The following is a 25846-nucleotide window of genomic DNA, read 5'->3' as shown; positions in this document are numbered from 1 at the left end:
AACCAACCAATGTTGTTGAGCTACCTGTCTAATTATTCAGATTAGGATAGTCGTATATATCCTTAAAAACAAAATAACAGACATATAGACATAGTAGACTACAGTTAGTTCTTGACTTATGGCCACAATTGGGCCCAAAATTTCTAAAGGTTTCTAAAGTAGCCCTACATGGTCTCCCAGGATCATCTCAAGCATCCTCAAAATAAAAATTATTTGCCAGTCTATGTTGAAAAATAATGTAAAATCCCATCAAATCACGAGAAGCGGTAGCAGCACCAAATGCATAATTTTTAATACATTAATATCAGTAAATACAGGTAGACCTCAACTTGCAACAATGACCATTTTTCACACTTATGACCTTTGCAGCAGCCCCATGATCATGTGATCAAAATTCAGATGCTTGGCAACTGGTTCATACTTATGACCATTCCTGTGTCCCAAGGTCACGTGATCATCTTTTGCAACCTTTTGATAAGCAAAGTCAATGGGGAAGCTACATTCACTTAACCATGGTACTAATTTAGCAACTGTAGTGATTCACTTAACAAATGTGGCAAGGAAGGTTGTAAAATGGGAGAAAATTCACTTAACAAGTGTCTCACTTAACAACATAAATTTTGGGCTCAATTGTGGTCATAAGTTGAGGACTAACTATATAGCCCATGCAAACAAAATGTGTTCGGACTGCCATTCCCAAGTAGCCAACTGGGAATTTGGGAGTGCAAGCAGCTCATTCTTATCCAACTGACTGAATGAAAAGAAAGCAAGTCCAGGGAACTGATTCTGGGAATGAGGGCAGTTAATATTATTCACCATCTTCCTTCACCCAGTCAGTAAATTTGTGGGTCTGGAGTACAAAGTTCAACTCAGTACCATTTTTAGTTCTATAATTTTTATCCCTATTTCAGATTTGCAAGTTGCAATTTAGGGTTACATTTGCCATAGAATTATTAGTCCACATTATGGACTAATCATGGGACGTGATGGACCCTGTATCCTAGATTAAACATCATACTAAATAAAATAAAATATATGATTACGTCCATTATAGAGCTCTCTTATTTTTTAAAAGGTATTATCATCATCGTCATCATTTTACCTCATTAAGAAACATCTTCGAAAAATTTTGGCACTTTTCACTTCTTGAGTTGCTGAACTCTGAGCTATAGTTCAGATTCACTATCCTAACTGTCCCATTAAATTTCTGGGCAGCTGCAAGATATGAGAAGGCGACCAAAGTTAGGCAAGCATTGTTAGTTAATTAACAAGTAATCAGATTCTGGGCAGGTTCTAGACATCCAATACATTATGACAACTCACTTTTACACTTCAAATGGAAAACCAAAAGAATAGTTTAAAAGCAACTGAAGAGAAGCAACTTTACATTTAAAGACACAACTGATATTTACCATCTGAGTGTTTTGCACCTACGGTCAAAGATTTGCAGAACACGTTTTGCTCTTTTGAAGAAATAAAATAATTGTAAAAACATAGTGATAAAGATTAAAATATCACAACCAGGGCTTTTTTTCTCATAGAACGCTCAGAACGGAGTTCCGGCACCTTTTTTGGATGGAACCTTGTAGGGTAGGCAAGGCGGGTTGTATGACATGTGTGAGTTCCGGCACCTTTTTCTTTTACAAAAAAAGCACTGATCACAACCATCATTTACTATCATACAAATATTAGCAAACTAAATCAAATAGTCTGAATTAGTAGCTAACAATATTTATCATACACAGTATAATTATTTTAAATAGAAACAAAACAAAAAAAGAAACCCAAAGTCCTCTTTCTTCATTCCTCTATTGCCACTTGTTAAAAAGAAATGTAATGATTGATTAGCATATATCAACAATTATTACTGCAAATATGATATACATTTTTATAACACAACTATTATTACATTATAATTACTTTGGATATTCACCCACCCCCAGCTTACGAAGAATCAATAATTTTGATTACTTTCTTGATAAATTCCAAAAATCCCAAATATAATCAAGGGGAACATTTTCACAAGCTGCAATCATTCTAAACTTGATTCAGTCAATAGGAAGGATGTTTGGAAAGACGATAGCATAGACTTCCAATATTACTAAATGCCTGTTCATATTTATTTATTGTTCATATTTATTTATGTTAAATTGAAAAGGTAACACTTTCTGTTATGGACTTCTGTAGATACACTGTGATATTGTATGATGTTATTGTACCTGTCTTTACTTTACGCTGCACAGTTTTACTTTCATTTCCATTTAAGTCTGCCTTTATTTTAACAGTGTATAAAGTTCCTGCTTTTAGTTCAGAAATATTCAGATGATTGCTTTGGGTTTTAACCTTCTTTATCAGCAGTTCCTCCTCAAAGAGCAGAAAATGGAAAGTAGTATTTGCTGAAAAATGTGTAGTCCAGGAAATCTGAAAGCTAGTATTCGTCACATTGGAAAAAAATATTCTTTCAGCTGGAAAAGGTGCTGAAAAAAAGAAGAGGAAACAATTGAATCCATTCTTAAAAGTATCTATCACATTTGTTTTATGAATAGTATCATGGTTTATTAAAAAAAAGAATCTTTGATACTGTAGAAAACGTGCTTGGATTTTTTTCTCAGTCCCTACTAGAGAATGGGTTTAGATCAGAGGCCCCCAACTTCCAGTCCGTGGACTGGTACAAGTCCGTGGCCTGTTGAGAACCGAGTCATGCAAGTGAGTCCTTCGGGAAAGGGCGGTATATAAATGTAATAAAATAAAATAAATAATAAAATAAAGTGGTGGGTGAGCTCATGAAACTTCATTTGCACATGTACAGAATCTAGTTAAGTGTGCAAAATCATCCCCACCACCACCACTGCTGCCATCGCTGCCGCCAGTCCATGGGGCCAGAAAGGTTGGGGATCTTTGGTTCAGATGATACCTATCTGGTTAATCTTTGGACAAGGCTAAATTTCAAATGATACAATTTTGGAAGAGTAGTTAATTGTATGAGAACTGATCGTCTATTATGTTCCTGCTCATGTAATTAGATAGCTCCAAGGCACTCGGCATTCTGTCCCAAATAATGAGCACCTATTTGGGGGGGCACGGTGACCTAGTACTTAAGACACTGGGCTTGTTGACTGAAAGGTTAGCAGTTTAAGACCCAAGCACAACATGATGGAGTGAGCTCCCGCTCCTGCCCCAGCTCCTGACAACCTAGCAGTTCTAAAGCACACAATTGCAAGTAGATAAGTAGGTACCACTTGGTGGGAAGGTAACAGCATTCTGTACACCTCCACATATAGCCATGCTGGTCACATGACCACGGAAGCATCTTCGGACAACACTGACTCCCTCAGCTAGGAAACAAAACTTGACAGGGGAAAACTTTACCTTTTTATTTTACAAATCAGGGAACTCGTTGGGCTAGGAATGTGTTTAAATCCCACGAAAATATTAGAACTTAACTGTACTTTTTTTCTTATTTATTTAAATGGAACCACTACTCCGGCTTGTGGCCACTAGCTTCCATTTTTCTAAACCCCACTGCCTTTCTCATTACAGTAACATATTATTTTTAAAGTCAATGCTGAAGTAAAGGTATACTCACCACTCAAATCTGTAGCAAGGGAGACTCTTATATTCGCCTTGAAAGAAGATGGCGATGCAGTACTGTTTTTTTCATCAGGCCAAGAGCTCTCATTTCCTCCTATGTCCCTATCAAGGGTATGGTTCAATGCATGACATTTGGGATTTTGTGTTACATTCAGGGCTACAACATTCTCAGATGTTCTTTCAACTGAGAAGCCAGGTGTGCCCTCCTCTACTACTGATTCATTTATCTTAAAAGGAGAGGTTTCTGTGTTTGAAACTCCAGGGGATGAGGTCACTGAAGAGTTTTGCTGATCTTGGGTGGTCCATCTCTCTTCAGCTACAGTTCCATTTGAGATTGTTACATTGCCCCACCATTTTGGAGCCAGAGTAGCTGTTTCTGGGCTATTTAAGATGCTATCATTCCTGACATACCCTGATACGTTCATCTTCTGAGATGCTGACAATGCCCTCTCTGCTGGAAGAGTGCCTGACTCTTCAGCCACAGTTCCATTCAAGACTGTTACATTGCCCCACCATTTTGGAGCCAGAGTAGCTGTTTCTGGGCTATTCAAGATGCTATCATTCCTGACATACCCTGATACGTTCATCTTCTGAGATGCTGACAATGCCCTCTCTGCTGGAAGAGTGCCTGACTCTTCAGCCACAGTTCCATTCAAGACTGTTACATTGCCCCACCATTTTGGAGCCAGAGTAGCTGTTTCTGGGCTATTCAAGATGCTATCATTCCTGACATACCCTGATACGTTCATCTTCTGAGATGCTGACAATGCCCTCTCTGCTGGAAGAGTGGCTGACTCTTCAGCCACAGTTCCATTCGAGACTGTTACATTGCCCCACCATTTTGGAGCCAGAGTAGTTGTTTCTGGGCTATTCAAGATGCTATCATTCCTGACATACCCTGATACGTTCATCTTCTGAGATGCTGACAATGCCTTCTCTGCTGGAAGAGTGCCTGGCTGTTCAGCCACAGTTCCATTCGAGACTGTTACATTGCCCCACCATTTTGGAGCCAGAGTCGCTGTTTCTGGGCTATTTAACATGCTATCATTCCTGACATACTCTGATACATTTAGCTTCTGAGATGCTGACAATGCCCTCTCTGCTGGAAGAGTGCTTGATTCTTCAGCTACAGTTCCATTCGAGACTGTTACATTGCCCCACCATTTTGGAGCCAGAGTAGCTGTTTCTGGGCTATTTAAGATGCTATCATTCCTGACATGCCCTGATTCCTTCATCTTCTGAGTTGCTGACAATGCCTTCTCTGCTGGAAGAGTGTTTGACTCCTGAATGCCACTAGAGGGCAGCACTGTTGCTTCAGTATACTTAGTGAATGATGTCACTGCCTGTATTTCTGCCATTGAGAAAGGTGTGGTTGTATTATCAGTAACATTTGATCCCTGTGTAGTAACAGGATCCACGATTTCACCTGAATAGAAACATAACATAAGAATAAATTTAATAACAAAAAGTGATATTTCCTTGTTATGCATGAAAAAAATATTTTAAGAGCTTTTTAAGAGAAAGATTTACATGTTAGAAAAATATTTTCAATTCAATAAAATAGTAGATATAATTGCATACAGTACCTGTTTTCACAATTCTACTGGAGGTAATATTTTTGCCACAAGCTTCATAACTGATGTTCATTGTATACATTACACCTGCTTCTAGATTTAACATAGTTAGCTTCATATCTGTGGTTTCCATTCTTCCAACAAGTTTCTTGCCTTTGTATACTTCTGCTCGGAATGAATGATTCTGCAAAGAATTTACACTCCAAGATGCTTCAAAACTGCTGCAAGTTACATTGAAGATCTTGTGGTTTCTAATAGAAGGAGAATCTGCAACAGACATGTGAGAGTTATCATATTTGAGGGAAGTCCTATTTTGTGTACTGTACGCTTACTTTAAGAATCAATCCTGTTTTGTTCTAAATATAGAGTATATAGATATGGATATGGATATGGATATATATGTGTATATGTATGTATGCAAGTATATATGGATGGATGGATGGATGGATGGATATAAGATTAGAGTCTTTGACTAAGAGGTGATAGACATTCGCTTTAATTGCATAAAATAGTTTGTTTAGTATTTTCTTTTAGCAATAGATGAAGTCAATGCAGTATTTGATTCATGGTTGAGAGACAGAAGTTCTTTCCTCAACCTTTAGGGTGGAAATATAAGGTGCTTTATCTTGGAATTCCTAATTGGGATGCTCTGCAAAAAAAACAACAACCCAAAACCCTGTCGTTAGAAAGCCGGCCTTTTGTGTGGTTTTTCCAGCTTGAAAGTTTGTACATTTTTGCCATGGAGTGAAATTAAACTCTAAGCTATTTAGGATTCAATTGCTTATCTGAAAATAGATACTCTTACTCTTATTTTGGCTGGACCTAAGTGGCTATTGATATATTTTTTTTTCTATTTCATGTTAATATAAATGAGCGGCTGTTCCACTAAGTTCATTTGCTTCTTGGCAAGTAGTATAGATATTTTAATTTATTTATTAAATTGATATGCTGCCCATCTCATGGTTAGAGGTGATAGCATGGTCAATCTTATAAAATGCTTAGGCCTGCTCTATTTCTTGCTGCCACTTGGCTGAAGAAAGTGGAGAATAATACTAGTCATTAGAGATGATTGGGAGTTCAGTCAATCAAATACCAGCCATCATTATCTGGAATGTAAAGAACAATTTTTAGTTAGTCTTGCTCTTGGAACCAAGGTAGGATCGCTCAAAGGTGCCCATACATCAGTTTACCCATTCTGCTTTAATCAATACATCTTATTTTATTTAAGACTAGCAAATGCGTACAAAATTTAAATTGTGTGCATTTCAGGATTAAACTAGAATAGTTCCTTGGCTATAATTTTCCAAGCAGCTCATGTCTTCCATTTTAAATGCTATGTTCAAGTAATTATTTGTTCCCTCTCTAGAGCTTCCAGTGCATTTCTTTATGCAGTCGGGGCATGTAGGAATGTTCCACTAAATTCAAAAGGAAAATGTATATTTGTCTTCACATCAAAGCTAGCAAAGTGAAAATGTTATCACACGTGTCCTCAGGGTTCAGGGTTGTTTCTGCTGAACATGTAGGACTTATGAACTGTTTTCTGTTGGCCCCAAGGGTTGAATGGTCAGGTTAAAAGCTGACCCTTCAGATTGTTAGGGGCACTGTGAAGAAAAAATAAATGGTTCAGTCTTTACTTTGAGGCTTAAACAATTTGAGGAATAGTACCATATACCTAAGGACACGGTGGCTCAGTGGGTTAGGACGCTGAGCTTGTCAATCAGAAGGTCGGCAGTTTGGCGGGTCGAATCCCAAGTGCTGCGTAACAGAGTGAGTGCCTGTTACTTGTCCCAGCTTCTGCCGACCTAGCAGTTCGAAAGCACGTAAAAATGCAAGTAGAAAAATAGGGACCACTACGGTGGGAAGGTAACAGCGTTCCGTGCACCTTTGGCGTCTAGTCATGCCGGCCACATGACCACGGAGACGTCCTCGGACAAGTGCTGGCTCTTCGGCTTTGAAATGGAGATGAGCACTGGCCCCTAGAGTTGGAAACAACTAGCACACATGTGCAGGGGAACCTTTACCTTTACCTTTACCTTTACCATATACCTGAATGTACAAGAAAGCTTTTTTAAAAAACTGTTCTTTTCCATCTGATCCCTTCTAAATGTATTAAACTGATTAGGAAAATAACCATTTGCCACAAGGTTTTCCCTGGGCCCAGAATGGACTTCCAGAAGCAGCATCCACACAGAGAACCGGTTGTTCACATATTTGAATCCCACCACTGATAATATGAGGTACTCTCTAGGCAGCAAAGCAGCTTGCACAAATACTAATTCTCACAAGACCAAAATGCCCAATTTTCCTTTAAAAATTAGAAATATAAAAGTTTAGAAAAAGCACTTTTTATTTATTTCTGAAAGGTACTCTGGGACCTACAACTGAAATATTGTTCACAATTGAATGAATAAACAAATTTATTTGATTATAGTTGAACATATAATTCTGTGGTACTCCAAACAATAAATCTCATATGCCAAATCTTGATAGGAGTCAAATATGTACTCATTTATGTAAAAGAATGTACCTTGATTAAAACAGTTAAAATATGAAGAATGAGCAATTAAGCAATCATTAATATTCTTTAAGCACCAACCTATACCATCTTAATCATTAACATTCTTTAAGCAGCAATCTATAAAAGACCTGAACTTCACCACCTCATTCTATAAATCTAACGTTTTCAAATGATATTAAGATTTTAAGAAAGTCTTCAAGGCAAAAGCTTTCTGATAAACTATACTGAATAGTAATCTATTGTTTTGAAATGGTAAGATCTACTTACAAACAAAATGTATTGGTAGGTCCATTAATTTGTTTCATTTACAAAAAGTATTTATTGGTTCCTTTATACACAGAGAAATGCTAAATAAATGATAGTGTAGACACAATTAAAAGAGAAAACATGCTTAAATAAAGCATGTCTGACAGGCCCTAAAGAAACCAAATTTTAAAAATGAATGAATTTTAATATATATAGCAACTTACCGCATTCCGAATCTACTGATTCATGAATTTCAGGTGATGCAGATCTTGACTTTCTCAGCAGATTAGAAGAATGCATATTTTTACTCAGAATGTTGGGCATATCACGATCACAATCTGGGTCAAAGAAAAGAATAATTAAACATGATCACAATTCTGCCTTCTTTTAACATTTATCTGTCCTCATATCACTTTTGGTCTGTTAGTGAAAAATGTGTGTGTGTGTGTGTGTGTGTGTGTGCGCACACATGCACACACACATGCACACACACACATATATACGCACACATATATACATATATATATGCATATGTATACACATACACACACATACACACACACATATACACACACATATATACACACATATATATACACATGTATATATGCACATACACACATATATATACACATGTATATATGCACATACACACATATATGTATATGTATATATATATATGCAAATTATTCAAATTGCTAATAAAGAATTTTGGGAGGCTGAGATGGCCATTTCGAACTATTTATGTTCTCATCAGTCAGTCATACCCTTTATCTGAGATTCGAACCTGGGCTGATTGTATATTAGGCAGTTGTTTTAACTTGCTGAGCCACAGGTTCTTTCTCTCTTTTTATTAGCTAGAAGGCAAGGCAAATATATGTTAAGTATTTGTCAAGGCTTTTTTGAAAGCAGGAATGAAAGAGTTAATTAGCAAGGTGCTTTCAAAAAAGCCGTGACAAATACTAAAAACTTTATTAGAAACTAAGCTTTCGTCAGCGGCTGCTGACGTTAAAGTATTAGATCCTGGCTTATACTTTGACAATGTCAGCAACCGCTGACGAAAGCTTAGCTTCTAATATGTTGCTCATAGTAGCAAGCCACCCATGGGACCCCACCAATTTCAGTAACATCTGCCCTCTTCCTGGATCAGTTTCTTCTTTACAATTTTTACAGAAACTGTCAAAGACTTTCCTCAGTAATAAATGTTGAGGCATTGGCAGGGAAGGAGAAGATGCAATAATATGGTCTGCTACTTAACATTGGTTGGTTGGTTGGGTTGGGTTGGGGTATTTTTTTCAAATTGGTTTGCACTTATTTTAAAGGAATGTTCTTGTGACACTTTGCAGAAAATGTAAACTTTTTTTTAAAAAAAATGGCCTGACCAGAATTTCCTATCACTCTATATTTTGTTAATATATGCCACCGATTTTATATTGTAATGTATACATTCATGGACATTTTCTTATTGTGAATTTCCAAGGTGGTATCCACAGGTGTTTGTATGCTATGAACACTTCCCTGCCCCCCCCAATTTATTTTTTATTATTTTGATTAAGAAAAATAAATGGGAAACTAGAATGCTAAAAAAGGCCTATGTTATGGCCTCTGATATCATATTAATTTACAAGACAGTTACAATGGCAGTTGTAGCCAGTGCTTCAATTGGAAGTATATCCAGTTAATTCAGAAAAACGAAAGATAAAAATAAAATGATAGAGAGCAACTTAGGAATAGCTGATAAAGAGGATGATGGGAAGCAGCTTCACTAGTTTGCCTTTTAGAAATTGTGGGGGTTGTGACTGGCCATACCCTTAATGGCAGCCTTTTTGACTCATGACATAATGTCAAAGCTGCAAGTTTTCTCCTTGTCCCCTACAGATAGAAGAAATTTGCCTTAGATAAATACTAGATTGCATATCTACAGATTAATAATTGCATTTGCAGAAATAAGTCTTTAAACAAGCTTTTGAGTTTTTTTACATTTTCACCCAAATTAAAGAACAAGTAAAGTCAGGCCTGAAGAAACAGTGTAGGTGCTGATTTAATGCTGTGACTGCACTGAAGTGGAATCAGTCACTATATTAAGGTCTTGATGTGAATGTTAACTTTACTCCATGCAGCTAAAGGCTGTGGCAAAAGACAGACTTGTATTGTGATCTTCAGCTTTCAGTTCATCATACGTGACAAACTGTACTTGAGATTCACATAATACGTATAAGAGATTTACTCTTTTCTGAAGGCCCCCTTCCTCATGCCCTAGAAAATGCCTTGTTTTCTAATCCTGTTTTCTAATCCTGAAAATCCAAACATAAAGTGAAATGAGAAATTTTAAAAACCTCTCTATTCTACAGAGCTGCTCTTCAGTCAAATATATCTGAAATAATAACCTTGTACAACAACGTCAATAACTTCATATACTCTCTTCACAATTTCCTTCAACAAAGAAGAAATATTGACCAATGGAACCAGTTGTTGCAGTCCAACTAGGACGTGAGACACTAATGTCTCTGCATAAGTTTCTGACTTTGTCTGGATATGATACACAGAGATGTCCATGGGCCACAACGCTCCAGTAATCTGGAAAAGAGAGAAACTCTTCTTAAATGTTATAGAATACCACTGTAGGCAACTAAATAGTCTTTCTTTAAATTCTATACATATAATGAAAAAGAACAATGCAATCAAAATAAGATCCTTTCCAACGCTAGTATAAACACTATGTTTATTTTGGTCAGAATTTTATAATTTATTATTTTAATTACATTGAAATATATATTCAACATTATTTATTTTAAGAACATTTTCATGATCAAGCAATGTATTTGCCAAGAAACACACTGGAGAAAAGGGGTTCCTTATCCAGTAGGTGGCAGTCCAGTATAGGCTGGGCTTTCTTATAGCACTAGAAATACACAGTACAGCTTACATATTAACCAGGGCTTTTTTTCTCATAGAACGCTCAGAACGGAGTTCTGGCACCTTTTTTGAATGGAACCTTGTAGGGTAGGCAAGGCGGGTTGTATGACATGTGTGAGTTCCGGCACCTTTTTCTTTTACAAAAAAGCACTGATATTAACTATTCCATGGATTCATACCATAGAGTGCAAAAGACGTGTATGATTCAGAAGTCTTGGATCCGCTTTGTTCAATTCACTGAAATCCATTTTCACAAGGACTGACACATCACACCAATACTTTGTCACTGTTTGTTCTAGAATTGGAAAGAGAAAACAATCGGTTAGTACAGGGGTCGGCAACCTGAAAAAGGAAAAGAGCCACTGGGAACCGGTTCCATCACACATAAAAAAAAGTGGGAGCTGTGTGCGTGAGTCCATGCACGCGCATGCGCAAAAAAAATTTTGCGCATGTGCAAAACGGTTTTTTCTTGCGCATGCACGGATGCGCGCAGTTGCCATTTTTTTTAAGTGAGATGGAACTGGTTCCCGGTTGCGCGACCGCGACGGCCCGTCTGCAAAGCTGCCGCTTTCGGCAGCCTGCAAACGTGCCGCGGCAGCTTTCTCAAAGAGCGGCGCTGCTGCCCGTTCGCGCGGAGGTGCGCGCGCACCTCTCCTAAGGTTTGGGGAGGTACGTGTGCACCTCCGCCCATTTGGAGAGGTGCGCGCGCACCTCTCCAAACGGGCGGTGCCACTCTCCATTTGGAGAGGTGCGCGCGCACCACTGCCCGTTCGAAGAGGTGCGCGCGCACCGGGCGGCTGGGAGCCGCAGGAGATGGCTCAAAGAGCCGCATGCGGCTCCGGAGCCGCGGGTTGCAGACCCGTGGTTAGTAGAACTTTACATTAGTGCAGGGGTCAGCAACCTGAAACAGTGAAAGAGCCACTCGGAACCGGTTCCCTCACAAAAGGAAAAACTGGGAGCCGCAAAAAATGTGTGCGCATGCGTGTACATGCGCACATGCACAGAACAGGGTTTGAAGAGTGGAGCCAAGGCGAGATATGCACCTACCCTGCATATTTGAATTGGTTGAACTTTTTTAGTCCCACTTTTTTGGGGGGGGACTACACGTAGCAGAAGACTGGGAGCCGCAGGAGACGGCTGAAAGAGCCGCATGCGGCTCTGGAGCCATGGGTTGCAGACCTGTGCATTAGTGCATAGGTGAGGAACTAACATGGTAGTCTTCTCATTTTCAGTGGTCTTGATTAACTGCTGAGACTCACAAGGTGCGACAATATATGCATTTGATCAACCAATCAGAATTATCTATGAGACTCATATATTCTGCATCATAATTGATCTCTTTTGTGTGAAAATTCTCACAGAATTTTGAAACAGCGGGCTGCCCAAGAAGGAAAGATCCACAAATCAGATCCTCTGCCTCAACTCCCCTATATCTGAAGAAGAAAAGAATAAGTAGCATGACACTACTGTACTACTATACCTTCTGGAACAGGATCTGAACAATGGGTTCCCATAGATGTCTTACAGCACTTTTTATGTTCTGGACAATCCATGTCAGACACGCATGACCTCTTTAATGCTTCCCCTATCTTCATGGGACAGGCACCAGGTCTTGAAGCAAACTCACTGGATCTGTTTAGGGCTATAAAACAGAACGTTTTACAAGAAAAAGTGCACTCACTGGCCAAAATTCTACAAATATCTTTAGGTACATCTAAGAGCCTAACTATCCTCAATGGAATTTTCTTTTAGGTTTATTTTGAACCAAACCTTGCTAATGCCTATGAACACCAGAAGCGGAGAAGAACACATTCTTCACTCAATAGATTCTAGTCCCAGGGTCAATTGCCAGCCGACTGAGACACCTGCTAGCGTTCCCTCTCTTTTTAATTGTTGTTACCTTGTCTAGGTCAGACATGTCAAACACAAGGCCCGGGGGCCGGATCCGGCCCGCGAAGTGGTTTCATGCGGCCCCCGAAGCCATCCTGGAAACAGTGAGGGAACAGCCCCCACTGCCTTGGCCCTGGCCCAGAGACCCTCCTTCTGCCAGAGACCCTCAGATCTGTCCCACTCCTGCCCAGGCCCCCATAGGCACCCTTGATGCGAACGATGTAGAGCTGGCCACGCCCACCCAGTAGGCCATACGCACTTTAGCCACACCCACCCAGTAGGCCACGCCCACCCAGGCCACACCCACCCGGCCCCCTGAGGGCAACTGCAATGCTGATGCTGCCCTCAGTGAAATTGAGTTTGACACCCCTGGTCTAGGTCATGACAAGGCAAAACATGGAGGCAGGGATAAAGAGAAATTACATATAGCCTTATATATTCCTAAGAAGAGCAAAAATAAAGTCCATGCTTTCAGACCTCTGTCCAGATTGTATTTATATCCCCCTCTGAGGAACCTAGAGGTGGATTTGGATCCTTCATTATACAGTATCAGAGGCTCTTGGCCTCTTTGATACAACTCCCTTTATCTCCAGGTTAGGATAATAAACCTTATCTGAAGTTAAATCCCATGCCTGTCATTCTGACAATCGGTTTATTTATTTATTGGCACCACCAGTGGGTTTTAAGATCATTGTTATTTTAATCTTTTTGATAGTTTATTAGTTTTAGTGCCTGTATTTATTGCTTGGTTCTTTTGGCTGTAGCTTTTTCAAATACAGCTGATTTTTCCATTATACTGAATTATTCTGGATTTTTATAGATTTTATCATATTATTTTTACATGATTCCATGCAACACATAGAATTATCATTACCGGTGATGAATAATTATATAATCAGTTTTCCTTAATGTTGAAAGTATTATTAATGCTTTCATAATAATAATTTTACCTTATTCATAGAGTCAGAATAGCAGTGAAATAGCCCATTGAAGGGACACACAGTAGTATCTCATACAAATTGTGATAGCATGAAAATAACACAGCATGAGTTGTGACATCATAATGCATACCCCACCTCTTATGCACTTGCATTCAATATCATGGCACAGCTTGTTATGTGTCTCCCTTGCCCTTCCCCTAGGACAGAGGTGGGAACTATGACCCCTTTATGACTTGTGGACTTGAACTCCCAGAATTCCTGAGCCAGCATGGCTTGCTCAGGAATTCTGGGAGTTCAAGTCCACAAGTCATAAAAGGGCCATAGTTCCCCACTCCTGCCCTAGGATGTCTCTGGGAGTGGCCACCACAGTAGCTACTTCAAAGCATTTACTGTGAAATTACTTTATAAGGTGATTTACATGGTTTCACTGCCATAAAACAGTAGGGCACAGTGACACAATCTGGTGTCACTGAAGGGTCCCAATTATACTGATGCTAGTAGCATGGTGGTGGTGGGGGAAAGCTGATATCAAAGATCAGTCCCACTATTTTAATGCTATTCCCCTGGTTTAATGCAGAAATTTATTTATCAACATAGTAACAGTAATAAAAGGGGCAGTAAATGATGGCAATTATATTTCAACTGTAAAAAATATCTGGCTTGATCAGAAACTTTGCAGGCCAGGAACATTTTGTGCAAAAATTAGATGACTCAGGTTTCCAGCAATGCAGAAATCTAAATTCACCTCCAATTCTAGAAATCTTTATATGCCAGCTAAGCAGACGAAAACGAAAGCCAGCCTCTCACATCTGTACATCTCTGATAACAAGACCTAAAAGCATTCCAGCACTCTAATCAGAGAAATATGAATGTCAGCCACTCCCTTGACATTAATGGTGAATAAACAACCTGTACTTTTATTTTCCCCATTTCATGAATGATTGCTTTAGCCATAGAATATAACAGTGCCAAGAGATGCTATTTTGTACGAATCCTTCTGCTAAAATGCTTGGCCTAGTTATGGGCATTGCATTTAATCAGCTCTATTACACCCAGAAGTGGTGTGTTTCTCACCAAAGGTAATTGCACCCCAGGAGGGGAAACATGTGACCCTTCAGTTGATCCTGCACAACAACTCCCAGCATCCCTCACTTCTGGCTATATTGAATTGGACTCCTGGGAATTATAGAACAGTAACATCCAGAAAGCCAAAGGTTCTCTGCTCTTGACTGCTAGAAATAAGCAAGAAATAAAGGATACTTAAAAGAGAAAGATAAGAAGCACAAAGCAACCATGTGCAAATAATCTAAGGAAGCGTCAATTAATTCAAAACAAATAGCTTTCAAGATAAATGAATCATACAAAATAAATGGGAGCTAATGCATTTATATCAGTTATTGATAAGAAAATGATATTAATGCCCAAATAATATTGTAATCCTGGTCTAGTGGCTTTTGCATAAACCTCTAGCATGTTCCTGAAAAGACTGTCAAGTTCTCATTATTACAGGAGAAATTCCCAGAGGGAAGCCAATTCTCAGAGATCCCTGGAAAAATATTACCTAGTCATTGTCTTCCTTCAGTGAAAAGCCTCTTGTACACCATGTAATAATAATAAAAATACAAAGAATTGTTATGATGATGATGCTTTCCCCCCAAAAGGTTTTATTGACAAATTATTGTTGTTGTTGTTTATTTTTATTTTTATTATTAACTCTGCCAGCTCTGTCATATGTTCTGAAAAGTTTTCAACTAAGAGATTATGGCTGTTGTAAGAGAAATATTCATTACTAGCCTGATAAGCTAAAATAAAACAAGAACAATTCAGGATGATTCATATTCCCATGACAACTACTGCGTGCAGAAAGAAGGTAAATGGCTGGTGCACATTTTATGTGGCTGAGTCATTTGTTGCTTGTTAGCAAACCGCTTGCAATAAATGTAAAGCCTGTTCAGTGGGTCTGTCTCAGAAAGTCACAGCCAATCACAATTTGCCAGAGAATACCCATTATTTTCCTATATGCTAATTAATCAATAAAATTAGCAGTGGCAATAAGAACCCAAGAAAATAAAAGTAAAAAATGATAACACAGGGGCTGCATTTCTAAAAATGTGGGGCAGAGCCAGGGCAATACTCTAATTCCATTTAATTTAATTAATTTAGTTAATATTAAATCTAATTAATTAAATTAATGTAATTCATTATGTATTTAATATGCTCCTCCTAGTGTCACAGAAAACAAAGCACATGCATTTTAGTTATGATAGAATAAAGAGAGTCAGAGTGGCCAAAGTTATCTGCTATTTAAATTGACTTTTGAGTATGCTATATAGATAGAAGTATAGCATCCAAAGAACAGGTCTCAAGGGAGAGCTTCCAGGGAAAATCTAAAGTGCTCTAAACACCTCTCATTTCTAGCTAGTTAGAATCCAGAGATAAGTACTTTGATATCAAGGGAAACATTAAGAGTAATTCAGTAACACACTCTTAATTCTGTCCGCTGATTAATAAACGATGAAAAGAAAAAGTTGATAAATACTGTATGACTAGATAATACCATTCATAAATATTAGCACCACAGTATGACTGAGGTCTGGAAAATGTTCTAACAAAGGCTACTGTATACTTTCACCACGGAAATAAAGAAGACAGATCTGTCTATCCCCACATATACAGTAAAATAATTTGCAAATTCTCCAGAGCAGAAAGAGCCTCTAATCGGTTTAGGCCGGCAATCTATGCCTGTATGCAGTTGTAGATAAATTTGCCTTGTTACATCTCTCTTTGGCAAGCTTGAGATGCTCTGTTGTAAGTCAAATGCTATTTTCCTTAAGAGTTTTTCTCCAGATGGAGATGATTTTGCAACTAGTCAGTCATAGATGACTCAATGATACCATCTCTTCCATTAAGATGAAGCGTCGGAAACGGGGCCTAGAGAGCTGCTGGAGATCCAGCCGATCCGAATCCGACCGGTTGCGGTTAAGAACCTATGTTAGGTCTTATCTCGCAGCGATGAGGGCAGCGAGGTGCAATTACTTCTCTGCCCTCATCGCGTCCGCAGATAATCGCCCGGCCGCCCTGTTTAGGGTGACTCGCTCCCTCCTTAATCAGGAGGTGAGGGAGGATCCCTTGCAGGGTCGTGCCGAGGAGTTTGGTCAACATCTGTCGGATAAAATCGCTCGGATTCGGACCGGTTTGGACTCCAGCTGGGCAGAGTCTGACGATCAGGACACGGGCGGTCTTGTCAATGTTATCTGGGAGGAGTTTGATTCTGTGACCCCTGATGAAGTGGACAGGATTATGGGGAGGTTGAGCTCCACCACATGTTTATTGGATCCGTGCCCTTCCTGGCTGGTTTATGCAGCCAGGGAGAGGACACGAGGCTGGTTCCAGGCGGTGATATCTGCTTCTTTGAGTGAGGGTAATTTCCCCACCGTCTTTAAGGAGGCGGTGGTGAGACCTCTCCTCAAGAAGCCTGCCTTGGACCCAGCTGTCTTGAACAACTTTCGTCCAGTCTCCAACCTTCGCTTTCTTGCGAAGGTTGTTGAGAGTGTGGTGGCGCATGTTCTGTACCAGCCTACTACCGGCCTTGCAGAAAGGCAACCCCTGTACAAACGGTAGAGACTGGAAAACAACTGAGGCTGGAAGGCGTCTGCCAAGTTTAATTCACAAGCAAAACAACAGAACAAGAAACAAAACACTGGAACTTTGATCCTCAAACGGAGCGGTTGCTTTCAGCAACCAGCCCTTCCCCAAACACTCCCTTTATTAGAGTTCAGGGCGTGGCCTCCCTGTGCCTCCTTCCGAGGAGTCCCACAGCCTTTCTCTGCTTGTTCCTGCTTGACTGCCTCCTGCGTCGGGCGTCCTTGAACAGGGCCAGCTGTGGGTCATCATCATCCGCACTGTCGGGCTCGCGCAGCTGAGAAGAGGGCCCTGGCTGGGGGCTCTGCGAAGCCTCCAAGCCATCATCAGCAAGTTCGTCTTCAACACCCTCCTCCTCCCCCTCGTCTGAGTCATCCGAGACATCCGAGCCGGCTGCCGGACCCACAGGCTGGCCCTGAATCACAACAGCGCATCAGCTCCCTCTGGTCCTGGATGAAGCGGATTATCTGGACCCGTACCAATCGGGTTTCAGGCCCGGGTACAGCACGGAGACGGCATTGGTCGCTCTGGTGAATGATCTCTGGAGGGCCCGGGACAGGGGATATTCCTCTGTCCTGGTCCTATTAGACCTCTCGGCGGCTTTCGATACCATCGACCATGGTAACCTGCTGCGGCGTCTCAGGGGATTGGGAGTGGGAGGCACAGTTCTTCGGTGGTTCTCCTCCTATCTCCTGGGACGTTCGCAGTCGGTGTTGGCAGGGGGGCAGAGATCGGCCCCTAGGTCTCTCGTTTGTGGAGTTCCTCAGGGTTCGGTTCTCTCGCCTCTCCTGTTCAACATCTACATGAAACCGCTGGGTGAGATCATTCGTGGTTTTGGAGTTGGGTATCATCAATATGCTGATGATACCCAACTTTTCATTTCGACCCCAAACCACCCCAGTGATGCCCTCGCTGTGATGTCCCGTTGCCTGGAGGCGGTTCGGGTCTGGATGGGGAGGAACAGACTTCAACTCAACCCTGACAAGACTGAGTGGCTGTACATTCCGGCATCCCGGGACATTCAAAACGTTCCATCACTTTCTATGGGGGGTGAGTCTTTACCCCCCGTAGATAGGGCTCGCAACTTGGGAGTCCTCCTGGATGCACGGCTTACCTTAGAAGATCATGTAGTAGCCGTGACCAGGGGGGCTTTCGCACAGGTTCGCCTGGTGCAGCAGTTGCAGCCCTATCTAGACCGGGATGCCCTGTGTACGGTCACTCATGCGCTCGTGACCTCTCGTCTTGACTATTGCAATGCTCTCTACATGGGGCTTCCCTTGAAGACCACTCGGAGGCTCCAACTGGTACAGAATGCGGCCGCGAGAGTTGTCTTGGGAGTTTCCCGGTACTCCCATGTTACACCTTTGCTCCGTGAGCTGCATTGGTTACCAGTTGTCTTCCGGGTGAGGTTCAAGGTCTTAGTGATGGTTTTTAAGTCCTTACATGGCATGGGTCCGGAATACCTTGGGGACCACCTGCTGCCGGCGTCGACTCCCCTCCGCCCCGTGCGTTCCCACAGAGAGGGCCTCCTCAGGGTGCCTCCAGTCAGAGAATGTCGGCTGGTGGCCCCCAGGGGGAGGGCCTTCTCTGTGGGCGCTCCGGCTTTGTGGAACCAGCTGCCGGTTGAGCTCTGGATGGCACCGGATCTCCGCTCCTTCCGGCGTGGGTTAAAGACCCATTTATTTGAACAAGCTGGCCTGGCCTGATGGGGAATCACTTAGGGTTTTAATATTTATATATATTTTTTATTGTTTTTATTGTGGGCAATAATTTAATTCTTTTTTAACTTTTGTATTTTTGTAGTTTTAAGATATGCCCTGTTCACCGCCCTGAGTCCTTCGGGAGAAGGGCGGTATAAAAATTTAATAAATAAATAAATAAATAAATAAATAAATAAATAAATAAATAAATAAATAAAAATATATTACGTTGGGAGTAAAAATTCCTATTGTAAAATATATGAAATAGCTGAAAATAGTAACCAAGGCAGAATTTGTATCTGGCACAAAAAACAATAAAGTTAAATATAACTTTTTGAGTAGTGTTGATCTTTCAAGAAAACTCTGAGCATATTTGCACAGGGGAAGTCTCATTTCTTTTATTAATAAATATTTTTGAAAAGATAAAGAAAGGACAAAAAGCATGCCTACAGCCAGACTAATAGAAATATTGTTCTGTGGCTTAGTTATATATCAAAGGAGAATACTTACCGTATGTGAATATTATGTCATTTTACTTAAATGAACATATTTTTAGGCTATAACTAATGGTTTTTAAATTAAAAAGCACTAGCAAATAATAGCAAAATGATCAGTGTATGATTTCAAAACTGTTTTATTTTATCTTATCTTTTTTATCATAAAACTGAAGAAATGGCATATAGGTTTATGTGCACCTCAGAGAATAACTACAGTACTCTCATACTGAATGCATAAGATGCATTCAACATAATATAGGACAGTGATGGCAAAGCTTTTAGAGACCAAGTGCTCAAACTGCAACCCAAAACCCACGTATGTATCGTCAGGTGTTGGGTGGGCATGGCCCATTGGGTGGGTGTGGCTGTGGTGGTAACGACAGACTGGGTGGGACTAAAAAGTTCAATCAATCAATTCCAACTTTGCGAGATCTTTTTTTTTCCACAAGAAGTTGAAATTGATTGATTGATTGAATTTTTTTTTTGTGCACTCGGTGGCGGAAGCCTAAAGCGAAAAGGTTTTATAAAACCCACTGAAGGCCTAGGAATGGGGTGATGGTGTGTGTGCCCACAGAGAGGGCACTGTGTGCCACCTGTGGCATGCGTGCCATAGGTTCGTCACCATGGATATAGGAGTTTAAGTAATAATGACCATGTACAAGGGCAATTTGGAAATAAACCTCCATTTGGTTATCAATGACAGACACTTGCAGATACAGAACTTTTATTATAAACATTAGAAAACTACATTACATTACTTTTTGACATAATGAACCATTTAAATTGAGGCACTTGTCATGTCTTATAAGGTTTGAAATTCCTTAATAATAGTTTTAGGGGTTAGGGTTAGGGTTCCCCCGCACATGCGTGCTAGTCGTTTCCAACTCTAGGGGCCAGTGCTCATCTCCGTTTCAAAGCCAAAGAGCCAGCGGTTGTCCGAGGATGTCTCCGTGATCATGTGGCTGGCATGACTAGACGCCAAAGGCGCACGGAACGCTGTTACCTTCCCACCGTAGTGGTCCCTATTTTTCTACTTGCATTTTTACGTGCTTTCAAACTGCTAGGTTGGCAGAAGCTGGGACGAGTAACAGGTGCTCACTCTGTTATGTGGCACTCAGGATTTGTCCCGCCAAACTGCCGATCTTCAGATTGACAAGCTCAGCGTCCTAACCCACTGAGCCACCACGTCCCTTAATAATAGTTGCTTGGCAGCAAATCTGGGCTATGGGTGGGGTTGAGATAGTGCAAACTAAGGTACCAACTCAGGTGTAACCTTTTTACTCAAAGATTTTTCCTACTTCAGGGTGGTGATCAAAAGCATCCCAACGGAACTGCTTCAAAAGTTCTTGGGTGCATCTAGCAGTGTGCGGGCGAGCATTATTGTGAATCAACACCACACTAGAAGTCAGCATGCCCCGATGCTTGTTATGGATGGCTTGTCTGAATTTTTGTAACATTTCACAGTAGACTTCTGAATTGAACTTCACTAGCAGTACTCCTTTGGCAGCTTCACATTTGGCGGGATTTTCTATGGCACCACTTCCAGTGTAGTGTTAGTTCATGATAATGTTCACCCACACACTACTAGATGCACCAAAGAACTTTTGAAGCAGTTCCGTTGGGATGTTTTTGATCACCCCCCCCCCATAGCCCAGATTTGGTGCCGACCAACTACTATTAAGGAATTTCAAACCTTATAAGACATGACAAGTGCCTCAGTTTGAATGGTGAATATGACAAAAAGTAATGTAATGTTGTAGTTTTCTAATGTGTATAATAAAAGTTCTGTATCTGCGAGGGTGTGTTATTGATAACCAAATGGAGGTTTATTTCCAAATTGCCCTTGTAATATTGGAGCCAGTTTGGTGTAGTGGTTAAGGCACTTAAGAAACCAGGAGAATTTGAGTTCTAGTTCTAGTGAGTTCTAGCCTTAGGCAGGAAGCCAGTCACTCTCTCCCAGCCCTAGGAAGGTAGGAATGGCAAGCCATTTCAAAAAATCTTGCCAAATAAAATGCAAGGCAGACTCCAAGAGATAATAATAATAATAATAATAATAATAATAATAATAATAATAATAATAATAATAATAATAATAATAATAATAATAATTTAATTTCTATACCGCCCTTCTCCTGAAGGACTCAGGGCAGTGTACAGGGCAATACAATAAAATACAATATACAAAAGTTAAAAAAAATATTACGGTAAATACTACAGCCCAATTCAATAAGTTAATACAATAATATTAAAATACCCCTAAACCCATCAGACCAGGCCGGCTTGTTCAAATAAATATGTTTTTAGGTCACGTCGGAAGGAGCGAAGGTCGGGAGCCATCCGGAGCTCAACTGGTAAACGGTTCCAAAGGTCTGGCACACCCACAGAGAATGCCCTCCCCCTGGGGGCCGCCAGTCGACACTCTTTGACCAACGGCACCCTAAGGAGGCCCTCTCTGTGGGAGCGCACTGGACAAAGGGAAGTTGATGCCGGCCGCAGGTGCTCCCGTAAGTAACCCGGACCCATGCCATTTAGGGCTTTATAGGTCATGACCAGCACCTTGAATCTTACCCAGAGGACAACCGGAAGCCAATGCAGGTCGCGGAGTAGAGGTGTTACATGGGAGTATCGGGAAACCCCCACAACCACTCGCGCAGCCGCATTCTGCACCAGCTGGAGCCTCCAAGTAGTCCTCAAGGGCAGCCCCATGTAGAGAGCGTTGCAGTAGTCCAAACGGGAGGTCACGAGTGCATGAGTGACTGTGCGCAAGGCATCCCGGTCCAGATAGGGCCGCAACTGGCACACCAGGTGAACCTGGGCGAAGGCCCCTCTAGTCACAGCTCCTATATGATCTTCCAAAGAGAGCTGTGAGTCTAGGAGGACACCCAAGTTGCGAGCCCTATCTACGGGGGGTAATATCTCACCTCCCATAGTTAATGATGGAATAATCTGAATTTCTCGAGACGCCGGCACACACAGCCAGTCTTGTCAGGGTTGAGCCAAAGCCTGTTCCTCCCCATCCAGACCCGAACCACCTCCAGGCAACGGGACATCACATCGAGGGCATCACTGGGGTGGTTTGGGATAGAAATAAAAAGCTGGGTATCATCAGCATATTGATGATACCCAACCCCAAAACCACGAATGATCTCACCCAGCGGCTTCATATAGATGTTGAACAGGAGAGCCGAGAGGACCAACCCCTGAGGAACTCCACAAATGAGAGGCCTCGAGGCCAACCTCTGCCTTCCTGCCAACACAGACTGCGAACGTCCCAAGAGGTAGGAGAACCACCGTAAGACGGTGCCTCCCACTCCCAACCCCCGAAGACGCCACAGTAAGATACCATGGTCGATGGTATCAAAAGCCGCTGAGAGGTCTAATAGGACTAGGACAGAGGAGCAGCCCCTGTCCCAAGCCCGCCAGAGATCATTCACCAGCATGACCAATGCGGTCTCCATGCTGTACCCGGGCCTGAAGCTCGATTGGTACGGGTCTAGATAATCAGCTTCCTCCAGGAACAAAGGAAGCTGCTGCGCCACCACACTCTCAACAACCTTCGCAAGAAAGTGAAGGTTGGAGACCGGACGATAGTTGTTTAACACAGCTGGGTCCAGGGCAGGCTTCTTGAGGAGGGGTCTCACCACCGCCTCCTTCAAGGCGACGGGAAAACTACCCTCACTCAAAGAAGCAGTGCCTGGAGCCAGCCTCGTGTCCCCTCCCGAGCCGAATATACCAGCCAGGAGGGGCACGGGTCCAATACTGAATACTGAATTGAAGCTTCTATTTATTGATTGATTTATCCTGGAATTTAGTATCTTTTCCAAAATAATTCAAAATGACGGGAAGGGGTCTTAGAATTGCTGAGCATATGCTAAGAATTTTGTTTTACATTGGAAGGAGGTCACTTAATATTCAGCCTGTCTCCCTTCAAATATGGCAATAACCTTTGAACATATGCTTATAAACCTAATATAAAATCCATGGGGAAGGTACACTGAAATGAATACATGGCCTAATCATACTATTCCTGGAAAGTATTGCCCATATACTGTAACAGCAAACCTAGGTTTCAATATTTTTCTCCACAAGATACATCAACTTTAAGGAACATCAGGGATTTGCTTCAATGGATAGACAACTACCGGTATTTGTATTATAAAAATATTTTTATCCTGCCTTTATTATTGTTATTACTCATATAATACTCCTTCCTTTATTCCTTTATTATTTATTACTTTTATAAATAACTCATTTAATACTCCTTCCTCCTATTTTCCCCACAACAAACCTGTGATGTAGTTGGGCTGAGAGAAAATAGCCCAAAATCACCCAGCTGGTTTTTCATGCCTATGGTGGGACTAGAACTCAGTCTCCTGGTTTCTAGCCTAGAGCTTTAACCACTACACCAGACATGTCAAACACAAGGCCCGGGGGCCGGATCCGGCCTGCGAAGTGGTTTCATGTGGCCCGCGAAGCCATGCTGGAAACAGTGAGGGAACGGCCCCCACTGCCTTGGCCCTGGCCCAGAGACCCTCCTTCTGCCAGAGACCCTCAGATCTGTCCCACTCCTGCCCGGGGCCCCATAGGCACCCTTGATGCGAACGATGTAGAGCTGGCCGTGCCCACCCAGTAGGCCACGCCCACCCTGGCCATACCCACCCAGCCCCCTGAGGGCAACCGCAATGCTGATGCGGCCCTCAATGAAATTGAGTTTGACACCCCTGCACTACACCAAACTGGCTCTCTAAAAGGTATGTGATTGAAGAGGAAAAGTATGTAAGTCAAAAACACATTTCTATACCTTAGTACCCAAAATATATATCATTTGCTGAGATGGGCGGTTATAGAAATCAAATCAAATCAAATCAATCAATCAATAAGCCAGCCAGCCAGCTATAGTTTTACACAGATCATATTTACCAGATCTGCTCTGTGGGGGAAAAAGCACTACATTTAAATACAGAAAAGTCAGTTTATTTGCTGCTAAGTCATCCAGTGAGATCCTATAGTCCTAACTTGCTGATTTATACTAATTATATATATTATTGATTTTGCAGTTCATAAGCCGTAATCTTTTCATTGTTTATTTCATACTTACGTAAAGAACAATATAGTCCCACTTGTTCATACCCAGCACAACAATCTGTCACGTTCACAGCTTCTTGCACCATAATAGGATGGTACTCTTCTTTGTAGTAGGTTGTGGTGCACATTCTCCATGGAATCCATCCTCCACACGGTGTTTGTTTCTCATATGATTTTTGATATGCAACTGTTTTGCTCACAATTTTTATCACAGAATAATTGCATAAATGGTAACCAAGCAAAGAGAGACCTTTCTCTAAAATAAAGAAAGGAGAGTGATCTATTAGAATGGAATTAGTGGCACAGAAGGTACTTTTGTTATCCTTGTAGATTCACAAGGCTGAAAAATAAAAGGAAGGACAAGAGAACGATGGTTGGATGCAGTTGCAATGGTAAAAGGTATACACCACTAGAAGAGCTGAAGGACTATATTAGGTACAGATTCACTCAATGGTCACTAAGAGTTGACATTGGCTTGATAACATGTAACCTTTCGATCAATATTTTAATTATTTTGAGTATGGTCTGAAGGTCCAGAAGAAAAAATGCAAGATCATGTTTGATCAACAAATGATAAATGTTAGAAGAAACTATCCAAAATCCACTCCGAACCTTCAGGAATGGGGAGCATAAAATAAAGTAAATAAGCATGTAACTACATACCTATGTACAACAAGCCAACCCAGAACTGGCTCAACCATTAAGCAGAATATGGTAATCTCCTGAAGCAGATTATTTGATCAGGATTTTTTTTCCAGACAATTGAGAATCTTTGCTTTCACTCATGTGAAAGAATTCCGTGCCATATTCTTCTTGATGCTGGCATATCTGGTGTTATGTACTGGGCTCATTAGTAATACCACGTGGGTTGCTGGAGCAGCTAACGGCTCTCCAGCAACCCAGACTACAAATCTCCAGTGCTACTATTGGCTATCCCTAGGCGGCAATGGTTGCTTCAAACCTATTGGCTGCCACCTAGGGGCTAGACTATATATTGCAGCCAGTTGCAGCCATTTTCCCAGTTCAGGAAATAAACCATGAGTTTTCCTGTACTCATCTACCTCGTCTTCATTCCTGCACCAAAGAACCCGCTACAGAACACTGGCGACGAAGATGGGATTCTGCTTCCCTGAAAAAGAGCTGAAGTCTACGAGGGGAAAGCAGTGCACGCCGGAGGGAAAAGGCATTCCCCCCCCCCTCTCTCAAGGTCGGCTAGCAAGCTACACTAGCGACCTCGTGCTCAGTG

General features: G+C 41.4%; 1 protein-coding gene across 2 annotated transcripts in view; it reads right to left on the bottom strand.

The window, feature by feature from the left end:
* Nucleotides 1-25387, bottom strand: part of UMODL1 (uromodulin like 1) — a 37800-nt gene extending 12413 nt beyond the window's left edge. For both annotated transcript variants that reach the window (XR_014026383.1, XM_081327320.1), the window contains exons 1-9: nucleotides 24614-25387; nucleotides 12326-12487; nucleotides 11025-11140; nucleotides 10317-10506; nucleotides 8154-8267; nucleotides 5178-5432; nucleotides 3587-5017; nucleotides 2220-2477; nucleotides 1103-1215 (exon numbers count right to left, since the gene is read on the bottom strand). Coding sequence is in view for 1 of the 2 variants with exons in the window: in XM_081327320.1 (XP_081183446.1) it covers nucleotides 1103-1215; nucleotides 2220-2477; nucleotides 3587-5017; nucleotides 5178-5432; nucleotides 8154-8267; nucleotides 10317-10506; nucleotides 11025-11140; nucleotides 12326-12487; nucleotides 24614-24728 (2754 nt within the window). In the remaining variant the exon portion in view is untranslated. The remainder of the gene's footprint in view (nucleotides 1-1102; nucleotides 1216-2219; nucleotides 2478-3586; nucleotides 5018-5177; nucleotides 5433-8153; nucleotides 8268-10316; nucleotides 10507-11024; nucleotides 11141-12325; nucleotides 12488-24613) is intronic.
* Nucleotides 25388-25846: the final 459 nt, after the last annotated feature.

The sequence above is a fragment of the Vipera berus genome (assembly GCF_964194415.1).
Source record: "Vipera berus genome assembly, chromosome: 4".
NCBI classification, from domain to species: Eukaryota; Metazoa; Chordata; class Lepidosauria; order Squamata; family Viperidae; genus Vipera; species Vipera berus.
The sequence above is the reverse complement of the archived record's forward strand: the minus strand, read 5'-3'. Positions and strand labels throughout refer to the sequence as shown.